Source organism: Pezoporus flaviventris, unplaced genomic scaffold (assembly GCF_033815535.1).
Source record: "Pezoporus flaviventris isolate CSIRO_AGI_PZ_B2104156 unplaced genomic scaffold, CSIRO_AGI_Pfla_v1 ptg000037l, whole genome shotgun sequence".
NCBI lineage: Eukaryota > Metazoa > Chordata > Aves > Psittaciformes > Psittacidae > Pezoporus > Pezoporus flaviventris.
In genome coordinates, this window is record NW_026892585.1 from 23,542,063 (window position 1) to 23,558,545 (window position 16,483).

Consider the following 16,483-nt stretch of genomic DNA (forward strand, 5'->3'; position numbering starts at 1 on the left):
AAATGTGACACGGAGAAAATTCATCAGAGGTCCTGTCCTTGATTGAAAGGACTAAGGAAAGAAAAAACACTTTAGTAGGTACATTCTGGATGAGTAAAGCCCTACCTACTGTTAACCATCATTAAAAATGCAGAAAAAGCAGAGGTCTTCAATAAGCTATTAATTTTGGAAGAGGGGATTCCTGACAAATCTGATGAACTTTCCAAGCCATCTGCAGATATCGGGATGTTAAAAACCTATTGAGGGCAAATTTTCAGACCTATAGGCCTGGATGGCTTTTACCCAAGATTAAAAAAGGTTCACTGAATCTTTGGATAATTTTGAGGATACCATGGAAATTTCAGAAAACAAGCACCAGTACTGGGAGTGGTAAGGAGAAAGACCTACTGAAATATGGATGCTTAAACAAATATGAATATAAGTTTAAGAAATACTAAAGAAATACTCATACAGGATCTAATTTATAATGAATTAAAGGGTAAGTATATATAGTCATTTTAAAATTGATAGAAACGGATTAAAAATTTAGTCTTTTGTGTTCAGTTACATTTATATCTTTGACAAACACCATTTTTTGGGTCAGGTTGTTTTCACTATTTTGCTGATATTACAAGTTTTCTTGATTATTTATGTGCACTTACAGCATTAACAAGAAAGCTTTACACAAGCCATTTAGATGAAAAATAGCAGGAAGAATTCACACAGCAGCAGCAGCACAAAAAAAGTTAGGCCCATACAACAGCAATACAGTAAAACTAAGCAAGATTTGAAAACTAGTGTATCTCCATATGTAGTAAACAGGGCGTCAATCAAATGGTGCTGCTAGCAACGCTCCACAGAGATCAAGATTAGCTTTGATGATAATCATTGTTGGTTTTCTGGAAGTCAGTGAATGACAGCTGATACAATTTGCAATTGAGAAACTTGCAAAAGGAGAAAATGGAGGGAAACAAGCCATTGCACAGACCTGGAGGGCAAAAACCTGCTCTAGCAATAGCTTTTTTATGCAGCCAAAATGTAAGTTGTGCGTATAAGAAAAAAAAACCCCACAAACAGCTCAAAATGGATGAGTATGCTAAAAAAAGTGACTCAGAAAAGACTGTAGCAGTCAACAGTAAAACAAAATTCATACGAGCTTCATTTGGATCACGTATCAGAAATCAAGAATCCCTACTAGCAAGAAACCGATTTTTCTGCAATGGCTTTCACTCTACGTCAGAGCCAAAATCAGCTTTAAAAAGTTCTATCAAGAGACAGACTACAAAGGTTTATAATTAAGTCATTTATGTAGACACTTTAAAACAGTCAGGGCTGCTCTATCCCATATCCTAGGACCACTGATTAATCTGGACATCAGTCTGTTTCCTATGTGCCAGTGGGGGGAAAAAAAAGAGCAAAAGCAACAACAAAAAATCCCCACAGAAGATATTTTGACAATTTATTTTGCTCTTGTAACAGCCATTTACACACACAAGATAAGTTTTCATTTCAGCATTCATCATCACAACATGTGTATTTTACAAAGCCTCATCAGCTTGAGCTCCCAAAGAAATACAGTGGAAGAAAAAAGTTAATATATTCCACAGTTCTATAAACAAGTGCATAGGCATTAAAGAGGCAATTTCATTGCCATCACGGAAACTCAGTTGCTGGCAAACAGTACCTGAGTTCACTTCTTTTTTTCAGACATAATGAAAAACTGTAAGGAAGCTGATGACACCCACAGAAATTATTCAATGGCTAATGAAGATTTAAAGACGTGAATCTGTTTAGTTTATCAATAAAAGAATGAGAGGTGACTTGATGATAGCTTATATGCATGTGAAAGGGGGAAAACAGAATACAGAAAGCTATTTTTGTGTGGAAAGGTATTTTCTCACCACCTTTTTTCCTCCCTTCTCAATCAATCTCCTTTCACACAGGAAGTCTAATTAGCCATTAAAAAAAGTGCCAAGGAAAATGGTAGTTTTACTGTTCCTTGATATTTTCCAGTCAAGAATAGATGCCTTTGCTTCTACAAATAGAAATTTGCTTCTACAAAAGTCACCTGACTACCCAGAGAAAAGTCCTCAAAATACAGAGGTAATTCCTTTTGCCCTTACACCCTTTGTGGTCATAGGCTTCAGTTTTATGGCTAGATGCAAATCAACTGCAAACATGTAAATTAGTTTGTTTATTTTCATAAGTCAGATGGAGCAACCTGAAGCTGTTGTTAAACAAAGGCTAAAACATTCCTGTCTGGCAGGCACAATTCAGTTTCAGCATACTTTCAAAAGGAAAAGCCAGCTGGTGCCTTCCCACAGATCTCCAGACTGCAGCTGGCTGATCTGGTCTGCCCAAAGGAGGGAAAAGCAGAGAACTCCATCCCCTGTTGTGATGCATCTCTCCCAGCATGCTTGGGTCTGCTTAGAGGGTAAGAGCACAAACACTGTACTGGTAAAGAGCTGCTGCTGCAGGAAGCAGGAGGAAAGGACAGAGAAAGAAAGTGTAACAGCTTCATTGGTCTTCTTTGGCAGAGAGCATGCTTTACTCTGTGGCACTTGTAGTCCTTATTTCAGTACCTAAAAAAATGCCTTTTGGAATACCAGGAACAAAGGACACTTCCATGCACTACTGCACTTTAAAAAATATCTGCATAAGCTGTCCAACATAAGCAGAAGTGTAAAGCCATAAATGTTTCATTTGTACCCTAAGGAATCGCCACTAAACAAAACAGTTCTTTGATCAAATTATTTGCAAAACCAGATATGTTTGTCATTCTTTCCTAGAAATGCTACATACGTACAAGGGCCCACATCCTTTGCAGCTCCACCCAACATAGGAGTTTCCCACTTAACACCTGATTTAACAAATGCAATGAAATATTTTCCCAGATAGGTTAAGCCTGTGTTGAAATTGTCACTGATGTTTACAGACGACAATAGAAGTTTACCTTTCCTGCAAGGTAAAATAAAGATTTCAACTGTTAAGCAGCTTCTGTTCTCTGGCTGATAAGGCAGAAAGATATCATATGTTGTTTTGCATCAAATACATAGGAACTCATGCTGTAGGGGTCCATTAGTTAAGGGCGAAAGTCAAAGATTTTATTTTCCTTCTGTCCATTTCCCCATAAAATGACCAAATAAAAAAAAAGAAAAAAATCACTGTGCTATTTATCTTGTCATTGCTATTATTGCACTACAGCAAATTCATTGCTGTTATTTATTAAACATGCCAAAACCAACAGAATGCTAGGAAACACTTGGTTCATTCAGAAACCCAAGCAAGTACCAGCTGGCAGGCCAGAATGGTCACAATGCCACTAGAAAGATTTGTAACTGAAGGAAACTTTATGATGTAGCGCAGAAAGGGTTCATTTAAAAAGCTGCCACCCACAGACCACACTAGCACTCATTATTCATTCATGAGATAGTCATTTAGCCCACCTGCAATTTCCAATATTCAAGTACCTTTGTAAGGTATTTAAAGCATTCAGAGAAGCTCCTGTTACCACACCTTGCAGGTGGAGAGGCTGCACTAGAAAAGGTGCCAACCAAGAAGTGGTGGCTTCCATTTCACATTGCAGTTTTGCTGTGTAGAAAAGCAAAAAAAAAAAATCATTCACTAACAATGACACAACTGATGAAAGTAATTTTTGTTAGGCCAAGTTCTTTGCTTTCACTCTCAATGAGATTAATCCTATGCAAAGGACCAATGGGAGGGGCAGATGTTAACTTTTATCCTAAACATATCCTCCAGCATAGAAATACCAATTATTAGCAGGGTTTAGGAATATATATAACCATCGTGGATCAAGCCAGGGGCTCTTCCGGGCAGTCACCTCATCAATCCCTAGTGCACACTAAAATGTTCACTGCAAGTGCTCATCTAAGAATCATCTGTTATTTCCTCATTTGCATTCTTCAGTCATCACCCCATTTAATTCAAACTCCCACTATATAACAGAAAACATAAAACTCCTGATTCTCTGAATTGTATATCTAAATCCTCACAGCTCAGACAGCGGCAGGACAGGCAGCCCTAGAAGCAGCTTACAGGCACAAGGTAAAACAATATGGTGAAACAAGAATGGTCTTCAAGGATCACCACTGCCCACCAGGAGATGGGACTGATCTGGGCTGCATGGCTGCCTCGCTACCTCTAACCCCGAGGGCTCCGCATGAGACAGTATTCCTCACACCACCACAGTCACACGATGCAGCCCTGGAACAGGAGCCCAATGATCACACCCTAAGAAAGGACCAAGGGTCTCAGTTTCGCCAGGCTTCCTACAGTTTCTTTCCAATATTTTTTCTGTCAGTAGGATGTTGCAAAAGCCAATCTTCCTTTCACCATCTACGCACAGGAATAGAATTTATCCCTTGTTCAAACCACAGAGCACCAAGTCCACAAAAAACTTCTGTGACTGCTTTTTTCCTGAGACTAAACTATATATCCTCCCCATACCTACACAATACCACTTGTGCAGCCCCTAGGTTGCAAATTATTGCATTCTCATCACCAAGGAACCACTTAGGATCCTTTAGAGAGCCCCAGGGCTTTTCATAGTGTAAGAAGTAAATTCAGAGCTGGCTTGCAGACCAGCTCGATAGACACAGAGAACATGTTCAGTGCCCCTGTGGGACCATTCTGTAAGCACCCAGCAGAGAAGAGATAGCAGCGAACTAAGAGTACTAGAGACACTCTGAAATGTTAATGCCTCTGAATGACTGTTTTTCTCATTTACAGAAAATTAGGAGGTGGAAGGGGAAGAAAAGGGAGTTCATTGTTCCCCCAAATGCCAGATAAAGTAATTTAAGTCAGAGCATTAAAAATATGATTACCTAGAAAAAGAAATTATGATGGGGGAAGAGACAGCTTTTATTCAGGTAAAATCTGAGCACTGAATGAAACTTTTAGTGACCTCAGGACTTCAGCACTTAGACATTCCTAGGATGCTTCAATTATTGAATTCCCCTGTGATGTATATTAGGTTTCATTCTGATCCACAGGCTATTAAACTTGATCTATGACACTTCCAGAAAAAGCCACAGTTTCGAGTTCAGCCTGTAACTCAAAACTTTTTTTTCCTTCCATCATTGTTTATTAATGTGAACTGAGAGAGCATAATGAAGGGGTGCACAGATATGCAGAAGCACAGTGCTGCTTTAGATGAACATAGTCAATAGGGTCAACTAGAACTAAATTAACTGTGCTGAGTGTCTTCAAACTGTTTTCTTATTAAAAGCAGTTCTCTTCACAGGCAGGTACAAAAGACCATTTAAAATATTAATCAATATGTTCCAACTCCAAAATGTAGCAAAGGAAAGGAAGAGTAATTAGTCCTATTTAAGCAGAGAAAAATATATGCTGTTTGGGCAAATAAGTAGCATGTAGACAGGAATCTGGATGAACTAGCTGAAACCAACAAAAGAGTATAGCAATTTGCTGTAGCATAGAATGGAAAATATTTGGCTGTAAATAGCTAATAATAGATACTGCATTTTTTTCAGAGAATAAACCATAGATTTAGAGGACACAATTTCTTGGAAAGTATGTATTTGCAAGGAATAAGGTTCTGTTTGCTTTGTAGGGTTGTGGGTTTGGGTTTTGGTGGGGTTTCTCGGTGGATCAAGAACTGGTTGGAAGGAAGAAGGCAGAGAGTTGTGGTCAATGGGGCAGAATCTAGCTGGAGGTCTGTGACTAGTGGAGTCCCTCAGGGGTCAGTGCTGGGACCAGTGCTGTTTAATATTTTCATCAACGACCTGGATGAGGGAACTGAATGTACCCTCAGCAGGTTTGCTGATGATACTAAAGTGGGAGAAGTGGCTGACACACCAGAGGGCTGTGTTGCCATTCAGCGAGACCTGGACAGGCTGGAGAGTTGAGCAGGGAATAACTTGATGAAATTCAACAAGGGCAAGTGTAGAGTCCTGCATCTGGGGAAGAACAACCCCATGTACCAGTACAGGTTGGGGGCTGACCTGCTGGACAGTAGTGAAGGGGAAAGGGACCTGGGGGTCCTGGTGGGTAGGAGGATGACCATGAGCCGGCAATGTGCCCTTGTGGCCAAGAAGGCCAATGGCATCCTAGGGTGCATTAGAAAGTGTGTGGTTAGTAGGTCAAGAGAGGTTCTCCTCCCCCTCTACTCTGCCTTGGTGAGGCTGCATCTGGAATATTGTGTCCAGTTCTGGGCCCCTCAGTTCAAGAAGGACAGGGAATTGCTTGAAAGAGTCCAGCGCAGAGCCACAAGGATGATTAAGGGAGTGGAACATCTCTCTTATGAGGAGAGGCTGAGGGAGCTGGGACTCTTTAGCTTGGAGAAGAGGAGACTGAGGGGTGACCTCATCAATGTTTACAAATATGTAAAGGGTGAGTGTCAGGATGACGGAGCTGGGTTTTTTTCAGTGATGTCCAATGACAGGACAAGGGGCAATGGGTGTAAACTGGAGCATAGGAGGTTCCACGTGAACATCAGGAAAAATTTCTTAACTGTGAGAGTGACAGAGCACTGGAACAGGTTGCCCAGGGGGGTTGTGGAGTCTCCTACGTTGGAGATATTCAAGGCCCGCCTGGAGAAGTTCCTGTGTGATGTACTCTAGGTTACCCTGCTCTTGCAGGAGGGTTGGACTAGATGATCTTTTGAGGTCCCTTCCAACCCTTAGGATTCTGTGATTCTCATTTTGATGTTTTGGGGGGGGGGGGGGGGGGGGTGTTCTTACTTAAAAGTATCCAAAGGCTATTCAGATAAAAAAAATGTTGACCATGTTTAAGAGAAGCTGGAGCACACAGACAACAGAAGCTGGAAAAATGGGCTGACAAGAACCACATGGAGTTCAAAAATACCAAAATCTGCGACTGGGGAGGAACAACCCCCTGCACCAATAAATGCTGGGGGCCAACCACCTGGGAAGCAGCTCGGCAGAAAAGGAGCTGGGGGACCTGATGGACACCAGGTTGACTGTGAGCAAGCAACATACCCTTGCAGAAAAAGAAACTGATGGTATCCTGGGCTGCATTAGAATGTCACCACAAGGCTGATGGAGGTGATCCTTTCCCTATACTCAGCACTAGAGTACTGTGTCCAGCTGTGGACTCCCTAGGACAAGAGAGACATGAACTTACTGGAGAGAGTCCAAGGGACACAAGGATGGTTAGGGAACTACAGCATCTCTCCTTTGAGGAAAGACTGAGAGACTGGGGACTAGGGACCGTTCAGCCTAAAAAAAAGAGAAGTTGTGGGAGGAATCTTAATGTATACTAATACCTGAAGGGATGGTGCAAAGATGAGCCAGGTTCTCCCCAGTGGTGCCCAGTGACAGGACCAGAGGCAGCTGGCATAAACTGAAATACCGGAGGTTCCCTCTGAGCATCAGGAAACACTTTTTCACTAAGGGTGAGTGAGCACTGGCACAGGCTGCCCAAGGAGGTTATGGAGTCTCCATCCTTGGAGATATTCACAAGCTGCTTGGACATGGTCCTGGGTAACCCATTCTAAGTGCCCCTGCTTGAGCATAGGCTTGGACAAGACATCCCTTCCAACACAAACTGTTCTGCAATTCTGTTTAGTTTTTCTGAGATTCTAGTTACTTCAGTAATACAATGCCTTATTCCACTTTCTCCAAGAATAATTTTCATTTACATGAACCCAATATGTAAACACATAAACACATACATGTGTATGCATAAGCATACACACATTTACATTCAAAAATTGCATATCAACAGTTCTAAAAAGTCTAAAAATGTTGCATTACATTAAATATGAAATTTTTAATTTCTACAGCAGCAAAGAACAAAAACGCACTATTGTTCTGTATGGCAACATGACTCCAAGAAGTGCTTATTTTTGTTATGCTATTGGGAAATGACAAGAGGTACATGTTGAAGTTTCCTTAATGAAAAAAAAAAAAATTACAAGCTCTTATCTCTATGCCTTTTCTTTATTTTCTTTATCTATAAAATATTAATAATTCATCAAAATGCTCCAAATTAGAAGCACTTACATCTTACTTTTTCGGTTCTTCACAGCAGAGACAATGATTTTCTGAGGTTTGTCACCAACAGCTTAATTTATATGAATTCTGCCTCTTTGATTGAATTTCAAAAAAAAAAAAAAAAAAATCCCACCAAAAACATGTGGGTATCATGCTGTATCTATTTGAAAGCCATATAAATAAAATAGTACTCTTCATTCACACTGAAGTAGCAAGAAGCACTTATGCAGTGCTTAAGCACCTTTTAGTCAACTCAATTTGCAGCAATAAAGGGGAGAATGAGGTCCCACTGAATCTCCACAGTTGATCTCCAATTAGAAAATGAGGCTTTTTAGATGCTTCTTACATGTAAACACGAAGATTTATAACATGTGCAGCTTTTAACAATGGAAAGGTTTGAAATCAGCTTCTTTGTTTTCTATATCTGAACTGAAAGCTAGAATGACCCTCAGGTCACTTGCAAGGCAATATGAAAATTTTTAAGACATTGGACAAGTGGAACCTATGCTTCCCCTGCAATGGAGTAGCTCTACACAAAACATACCCTACTATTGCAGGTGATCTGCTTTGGTCCTGAAAGAACAGTCATGTTACTTAACTAGTCCTTGTGAGATAGTTTTTAACCTGAATTAAGTACCATAGTTACATATGGCCATACCACTCCTAGAACCTGAGCTAGTTAAGGCACCTTCACAGCGCATTACATACTGTGATGAAAATTCATATTGCATTGGTATCCCTAGAAGATCTGGTCCTTTACTTTGAAAGTGTCAATCTCTCGTGATTTTATTTCCTCACAATAATTTTTCTCCACTTTGCCAATATCCCCAGTTTTGTTTCATGCCATTGTGTGTATTACCACAAAGAGAAATGATTGGACCCTCCATTACCTTTAAAAGGGTTTCAAGCAAGAAACTGGTCTGAAACCTGCTTCACCTTTGGAGATCTGAGCAATCCTGCTTTGCAGGTGACTCACGGAAGATGAAATTCTTGTTCAGACTGAACGCAACATATATGGAGCTGCAGCAGACTCCCTCCTCATAGCTCTGATAGTCTCTGTAGGCTGAGCACTGGGGATCAATAGACCCCATGTCCCGAGTGGGCCTCGAACACGTACAGTTCAACGTTAAGTCTCTGACAAAAGTTGCCCTGCACTCTCATCTAGTAAACCATACAGCAGCAAGGCCATTTGAGCTTCTTCTCTTTGTTCCAAGAATTGAATAATTTTAGCAGCTGTGTAACACTGTACTTAAAATAGAGATGTTTTCCTGCCAGATGTATTGTTATTGCTGGATGGGCTGCAAATATCATTTCAAGATATCACCTGGTGTTACTAGTCTGGGAAGAGACTGAGGGGTAAAACAGAAATAGTTAACTATCCAAAGGACTGAACTTACATGGTTGAAATGAAGTGGAAGGTTATTTAGTGATGTTGATTCTTGCCTATTTGCCTCATTTGAAACTGTACCACTGACTTAAAAAAGGAAAGATTCCAGAATGAACAAGGCTACTTGTAACTGGAGCCCACTTCTGAAAAGCCAGTCCCAAAGAGGGGCAAAGCAGAGAGCTAGGACAGAAATCCGTACCACTGCCATATCATTAATTACCAAAATCCTTAGAACTACAACAGAAAGCATGAGGTGGAAGCAGTTCACATCTCTGCCTTGTCTTACTACATCTACTGTAGTTACAGCACAGTCATATAAATATACCTTCTTTTCTATTCCCATACATATGTCTGATATGTCAGTCATCCCATGGAAAAGCAAGCATGAGATCAGGTCACTCTCACAAATCATTATATGTCGCTGAAAGTTAAGCAGGTGTATAACCCCACCAGTGTAAAATATATACTGAAGTGATACTAGGACACTGTTCAAGGTAAAATGCATTCATCTCTACTTCTCCTGATGGAGAATTTGAACAGTGAATGTGGCCCCTTAGTCTAGCACTACTACTTTAGTACTCATGCAAGAATAAATATAACAGAACAAAGACATAAATTCCAGACATGAAGTCAGAAACTCAAATATTCTATTTTGAATTAACCATTTTTTAAAAGGTGTGTTATTTTCATGTTCTTACAACTCAAGTCTACAGAGGACTTTTAAAACAGTCATGCTAAATAGCTTTTTCTTAACTAACAGCTACAGCCACTTTTGTGCTGATGAGTTATATAAACTGCAGGATTAAAACATATTAAAAGGGAAATCGTACAAATCCCTCATTAACAAGGTACTGAAACACAGCTATGATTTTTCTCTGCTATTATATTACACTGTACTGTTCTCATTTATCAGAGTTCAGATCTTCGTAACAATAACAGTCATTCATAGACAACTAAACTACAAAACTCATTCTGCTACTGTATATTATATATTAGTAGCTGCAAAATAAGAGATGTTACTTTAAATCAGCAATTGCTTATTTTATTATTAAATTTCTGAGCACCATCCTCTGATGAGGAATGGTCTCACTACAATATATGTCCTGGTCACTAATGTATTCCTCATTTTCTGGTTTGGGGGTTTATTGTGCTTCACCCGACTAAAGTCCTTGTCTACAAGCTTTGTCTTAAGTGGACCTCTTGCTTTCACTGTCCAAGAATGCTACATTTCTGCCCCTCCTGAACACAGTACTGAGAATTCAGATGGGCCCATTGAATCACGAGGATATTTTACAGCTCTTCACTCCAGGAGCTTGTGAGATAGAGGCCTATAACAGCACACAGCCTGCTGAGGATTCTGGGTTCTTCTTTCTTGTGTTTATGAACTAGGATCCTGGCATCCCTAAGGCTCTCCTCCTGAATAACGAATACTGACAAGTCTTTCCCAAGGGTGATTCTGAGTGTAGGTTGCCTAAGTTATGATGTGGGAGTTCCCCTTTACCTCCTCCATGTGATGGAGGGAAAATGTGCCAACTCCTCAAGCAGCTTCCTTGGGTAACCGCCTCAAGTCCTATAGGATGAATCTGCAGCTTCTCTTAATGCTGAAGATTTCCCTGACAAACAAAATTTCTTTAGAAAACCTCTACCCCTTTGGAGGTCCCCATCTGATTTGCTGAAATGACAATCCATCGCCCAGGGAAGGTCTTTCTCTTAGACCTGCCAAATCAATCTCTTCCACTTACAGAACTACTTTTTTTCTTTAAGTCCACAACAGATTTGTGGGTTGTATTAAGAGAAAGTGAAAGTTTAAGGGATGGCACCACCTCTTACACAATCCTCAAAGGTTGGAGGAGGGGGAATGTGAGGGAAACAAAACCAAACAGACCACCACAAAACCAAACCAACAACAGAACCTTTCCCACTTTCTCTTTCTGCTCTTTTCCAACATATTTTCAGATGATTATATAATTTCAGTGCAACAAGAAAGCACATGGGGTCATAAACAATTAGACCAACTTATAGTGTACAGTATTCACAAAGGACTGATGAACAGCTCCACATCTGTCAGTCACAATAGCATCACAGAACATTTTGGTTGGAAAAGACCTTTATGATCATCAAGTCTAACCACTAACCAAGTCCAACACTGCCACATCTTTTAAATACTTCCAGGGATGTTGACACAACCACTTCCCTGGGAAGCCTGTTCCAATGTTTGACAAGCCTTTTGGTAAAGAAAATTTTCCCAATATCCAATCTAAACCTCTCCTGGTGGAACTTTGTCTTCCTCTTGTCTTATTGCTTGTTACTTGGGAGGATAGACCAGCACCCACTTTTTTAACTCCATTAACATTTTGAGGTCTAAAGTGGTACTTGCCAATATATCATTAGCTTTCTTTACTAAGCAGCATTCAATATATAGTAGTCTACCTAGAGCTACGTTCCAGGACCCTTTGGCAAAGTCAAGCTCCTGCAGGAGGAGGATTCAGTTAAAGATGGTTAATTCTTTGTCTTCTTAGTCTATTAAGACTACACTGTTTGAGGAGACCACAAGCTGATCCAAAATGCACGAAGCATGGCTAGCAGTCTGGGTTAGCAACAGGATGGCAATAGTTTCAGGTGCATCCCTCCAAACCCTTCCTTGTGCCCTAGAACCCTCTGTGCTACCATGAGGCTTTCCAGACACTAAAAATCAGCTAATTCTACATCACCTGGAGACACTTTGGCGTAAGCTGAGAAAGATGACTTTTCTAAAGAGAAGATTGTTACAAGTAAGAATATACATAGATATCAGTGGTTATGGAAAAAAATATGAAAATTGGCATGTTCTGGACTCTTTTTCCTTTTCTGTGTGTGTGTGTTTTTGTTGTGGTTTTTTTTTTTCACTTCCGTCACTTCCATTTCCAGCTTGCAATTTCCAGTTACACTTTTCTCTCTGTGACATACTGACTATCCTCAGCAGTAGACAAAATAAATCTTCAGGTGTGTCACAAGAGGAAGAGGAGAAAAATACCACCAAGGGGCACATACAGGATGAGCAAAGCCATTGTCCCTCATCCCTCAGTTATGTCAGATCCCGGTCAGCGACAACTGCCCCCAGTTTGCAATGACAAAATAACACCACTTACAAATATTTCTGGTTGAATGCATCGGCAGCTCCCCAGTTACAGAAGAGTGACCATTTGTATGATTTCTACAACAATTAACCCCTCAATTAGTCCCACAATTAATTGTGAAGAATGTCACTGGAAAACACCCAACACCGCAGGTTCCTTTATGGATTGTGCCATCTGCTATGCCCATACTGTGTTCAGGGCATGGACTATCCTGGACCACCCTATTGCATCCAAAGCCTTGCTGTACTGTCTGTAGAACCCGTTTAACTTCATAGCCAATGTCTGCAGTAATCCCAAAAACTGAGAGTGGTGTCAGACTGTGGGTGTGCACAGAATACCCAGTTTCACTAGCTAACGAAGTAAAGTACATTTACATTGTTCTTTACTTCCCCACCATCACGTTGTTCCTCTTATCCTAAAGCGTTTGGGTGATTAGTCAAATGACCAGCTAGTGGCTGTTTCCAACTGTTCAGGCTGCTCTTTCCTATCATCTTTCTGTTTTGCATGTTGGAGACTCTGAATAGGGATAATTTTATACATAAAGTTCAAGTCCCTGGAATTTAAAACAAACAGCCTACCACAGTGGGGTGGGGAAGCTTCTGAGAGACAGAGCTTATGTAAGACAGCTAGAAGACTGACATCAGAATCAGATTATCACACTGCAATCTAGTCAGCCCTGACACATTTCCACATAAAGTGGGCCATGGAAGCTGCAGAGGAGCCAGTACAGCAGGAAACCTTCAGGGTTATTTTGCATAAGACTATGCAAATTCTTCACGAAGCTGAGGACTTGAAATCAGAGCTACTTGCTTATCAACTTTCACCGCACTAAAACTCACATAACTAACCTCAGGAGACAGACAATATGTTATTCTGAGCAATACTGCTGAACAAGCAGTTCAATAAAATCCATTACTTGCTCAAGGGATTTTTAAGACATACATTTACTTAATTATTGTCAGATATGCAGCTCAACAAAAAGGAAAATTGATTTCTGGATAAACAGAATAACTGATGTTAAAATGTTGTGTGAAAAGACAAATTGTGAATTAAAGCATTTTAATGCTCATTTTAGTGAAATGCTAGGAATATTCAAGAAGCACTTGCAATCAAAAAGCTGTACGCATCCTCACATGCCCATCAATGACATAATACAGAAACTTCTTCAGTCTTCATCTACTTAAACATTGCTCATCAGAATGCATTCCTTCTTGCCCAGACATATTTTGTACTGATTAATGTAATATAATGATGATGCTGTTTGCATCAGCAATGTTAGAACAAACTGACATCAGCTTGAAAAGTCAAGTCAGTCTTATTTTTGGGACCCACTGCTGTTATGTCATCTGCTCACTGATATCTGTTGCGCCCCAAAATGGCCCTCAATATCCAGAAAGCAAAGTAATCCCAGACCTATCCCTGTAGAGAATCAGGGAGGTGAAATAACTTGTTTCTGTAACAGGCTCATTTCTGTAGTGTTCAAGAACTTCCTAGCAATGCCTAAAGCAACACACCTAGTGATCATAATCTGTTGTTTCATCTGGGAGAGGAACTTGTGCCATTCAGTACTTTGCTTTGCTAGGGAGCTTTGGGCTGGTTTGTGGTAGATTTCTTTGTTTTCAGGCTTTTGTGAGGAGGAGAAAAATAGTTATATTTTAGGATTTGGGGTTTCTCAGTGCTTCATCAGAGGCAGCACAAGAATTGAGAAAAAAGTCACCTTGCCCATAAAATGTGTGGTTGAGATCTGCAGAGGTGCTTGGTTCTTGGGGAGAAAGTACACACAAGCTCCTTTCTCCCAGAACTCTCTCCCACAAAACTGGTTAGGAAAAATCTGCATTTCCAGCATCAGTCTACTTATACAAGTACATAAAATAAAGGCAGGAATCTACTCCCCACCCTGACTGGAAGGACCATAGAGCAGCCAATAAGCCACTTACAATATACATGCTCAAAGCCATTCACTGTGCTACATCTCTTCTCTCTCAGTCACTTCCATAGCATACATAACACAAAAGATGGCAGCTGTAGTATTAGTTCGTCTATGCCTTCCCACTACTCTTTTCCCAAACCCTCACTCCTCCACGGGTAGATGAGCTGTTATACTGCTCCCTGCGCACATACATACATATAAATGCCTTCCGCTGTAACACGAGGAAGGAAAGCCCCATATGAAAGGATTATGACCCATCCATGCTTTGTGAAAACATAGTAAATGCAAAGCCCTTGTACCCACAGAGTGGCTATGCACGTCTTGGTAATGCAAAAGTTAAATATACTTCCCAAAACAATATAGACAGGGTTAAGTAAGACCTCACCATAAAAACACCAGCATCCATCGTAAACTGGGTGTGTGTATGTATATACATATATACATATATGAGACAAGAGTAATGGTATATTGAAAAATGTGGGATCTGAGCATGATGTGAATGATATGGAACAAGGGGTGGATACTGTCCTGGGTTCAGCAGTAGCAGTCATTTTTCTTCTGTGTTCCAGTGCTGTGTTTATGACTTTCAGCCTGGGAACAACGCTGATAACACCGATGTTTTCAGTTGTTGCTAAGTAATGTTTACTCCCACCAAGGACATTTTGAGTCTCATGCTCTGCCAGGGAGGAGGGGAAGCCAGGAGGAAGCAGAGAAGAAAAAAAAGCAATTCCTGTGAATACATGTCTATGTTCTAGCTTAAATTTCTAATACCAAATCCTAGGAAAGAAGAAGTGGAGAACACCAAAGCTGCTACAGAGAGGAGGAAACAATGAGTTAAATTCAATTCTTCACAGAACAGTTTATTTAGTAAAACATAATACCATAGTGTCTACTGGTTTCTTAATTAAGTCTTAACTACTGATTCCCTAGTAGTAACTTCAAAATTTTACTGCTGCTTTTTTCAAGACATTTATGATTTTCTACCAGGTTGGCAAAGAGTCGCCAAAACATTCAAAGTTTTTTCCCATTGTATTCCTGTTATCACTTATGGGTTGTTTAACATCAGATATGTATTCTTAAGCACTTCATCACTTGCAGTATCATAGATTACCATAGATAACTAAAGACAAGTTCCAAGGACAACCTTAAGTATCTGAAACAAGTAATGAATAATCTGTCCAGATGAGAGATGCAGTTTGTCTTCGCTCATTCTGCCAAATGCTACCAGCTTTGATAGTAAGATGAATACTTGTAAATGTCTTAATCTTTTACATTAAGAAAAAATATTAATTAGCCTTTTCTGAACAGACAACAATCTTAAATCTTACCAACAAGTCCTTAAGGGTTAAATCCTGAATCTACTGATAGGTTGATGGTGAGCAAAGCCAAGGGCTACTCTACACTCTTATCTGGCACACAGATAAATCAGTAAGCTACAGATAACACTGCATGTGACACTCACCTGGTGTAGCTTCTGCCAAAACTCAGGTCCATCCTCCATTTTTCTTAAGCTCAGTGGAATGTACCAAAAGCAAACGTTTGCATACTCGGGCTAAACAAGAGAACAAGGGACTGCTTATGAGATATGACAAATTGTGCAAGAATATATATTATAGCTCATCAAAAAGTTCTGCTTTGCTTTGGAGGGGAAGAAGGACGGGAGAACCTTAGAGCTTATATTCTTTTCATTAAAACTTCCTTCTCCAACTCAACTTCTGTTTTCCCTTTTCAAAACTATAAGTAGTTCTATAAATATTATGGTTTTCATATCATCCATTTCTTTTCCTGCTGCCAGAAAAAAAGAAACGTTTTGGGGTTCCTTTTTCCTTTCTTCTTCCTATGTACATATTTAATTCCTTGTTCACTAACACTTTTTTTCTAACCAAAGCTTTAAGGGAGGCATAGAGAGGTAACTTACATATTTCAAAATTGGAGCACAAGACAAGAAAATATTTTCTTTTTAGTTTTTTTTGTTTCTTGGTTCTGGGGGTGGGGTTTTTGTGTTGTTGTTTGTTTGTTTGTTTTTGGTCGGTTGGTTTTGTTTGGTTTTTTTCTAATTAAGTTTCCTTTGATA

At 40.0% G+C, this 16,483-nt stretch overlaps 1 protein-coding gene across 2 annotated transcripts in view; it reads right to left on the bottom strand.

Annotated features, from left to right (window-relative positions):
- The window catches only part of GADL1 (glutamate decarboxylase like 1), an 83,282-nt gene that overhangs the window by 21,531 nt on the left and 45,268 nt on the right, over positions 1-16,483 (bottom strand). For both annotated transcript variants that reach the window (XM_061465008.1, XM_061465009.1), the window contains one exon: positions 15,872-15,961. In XM_061465008.1, coding sequence (XP_061320992.1) covers positions 15,872-15,961 — 90 coding nt within the window. The remainder of the gene's footprint in view (positions 1-15,871; positions 15,962-16,483) is intronic.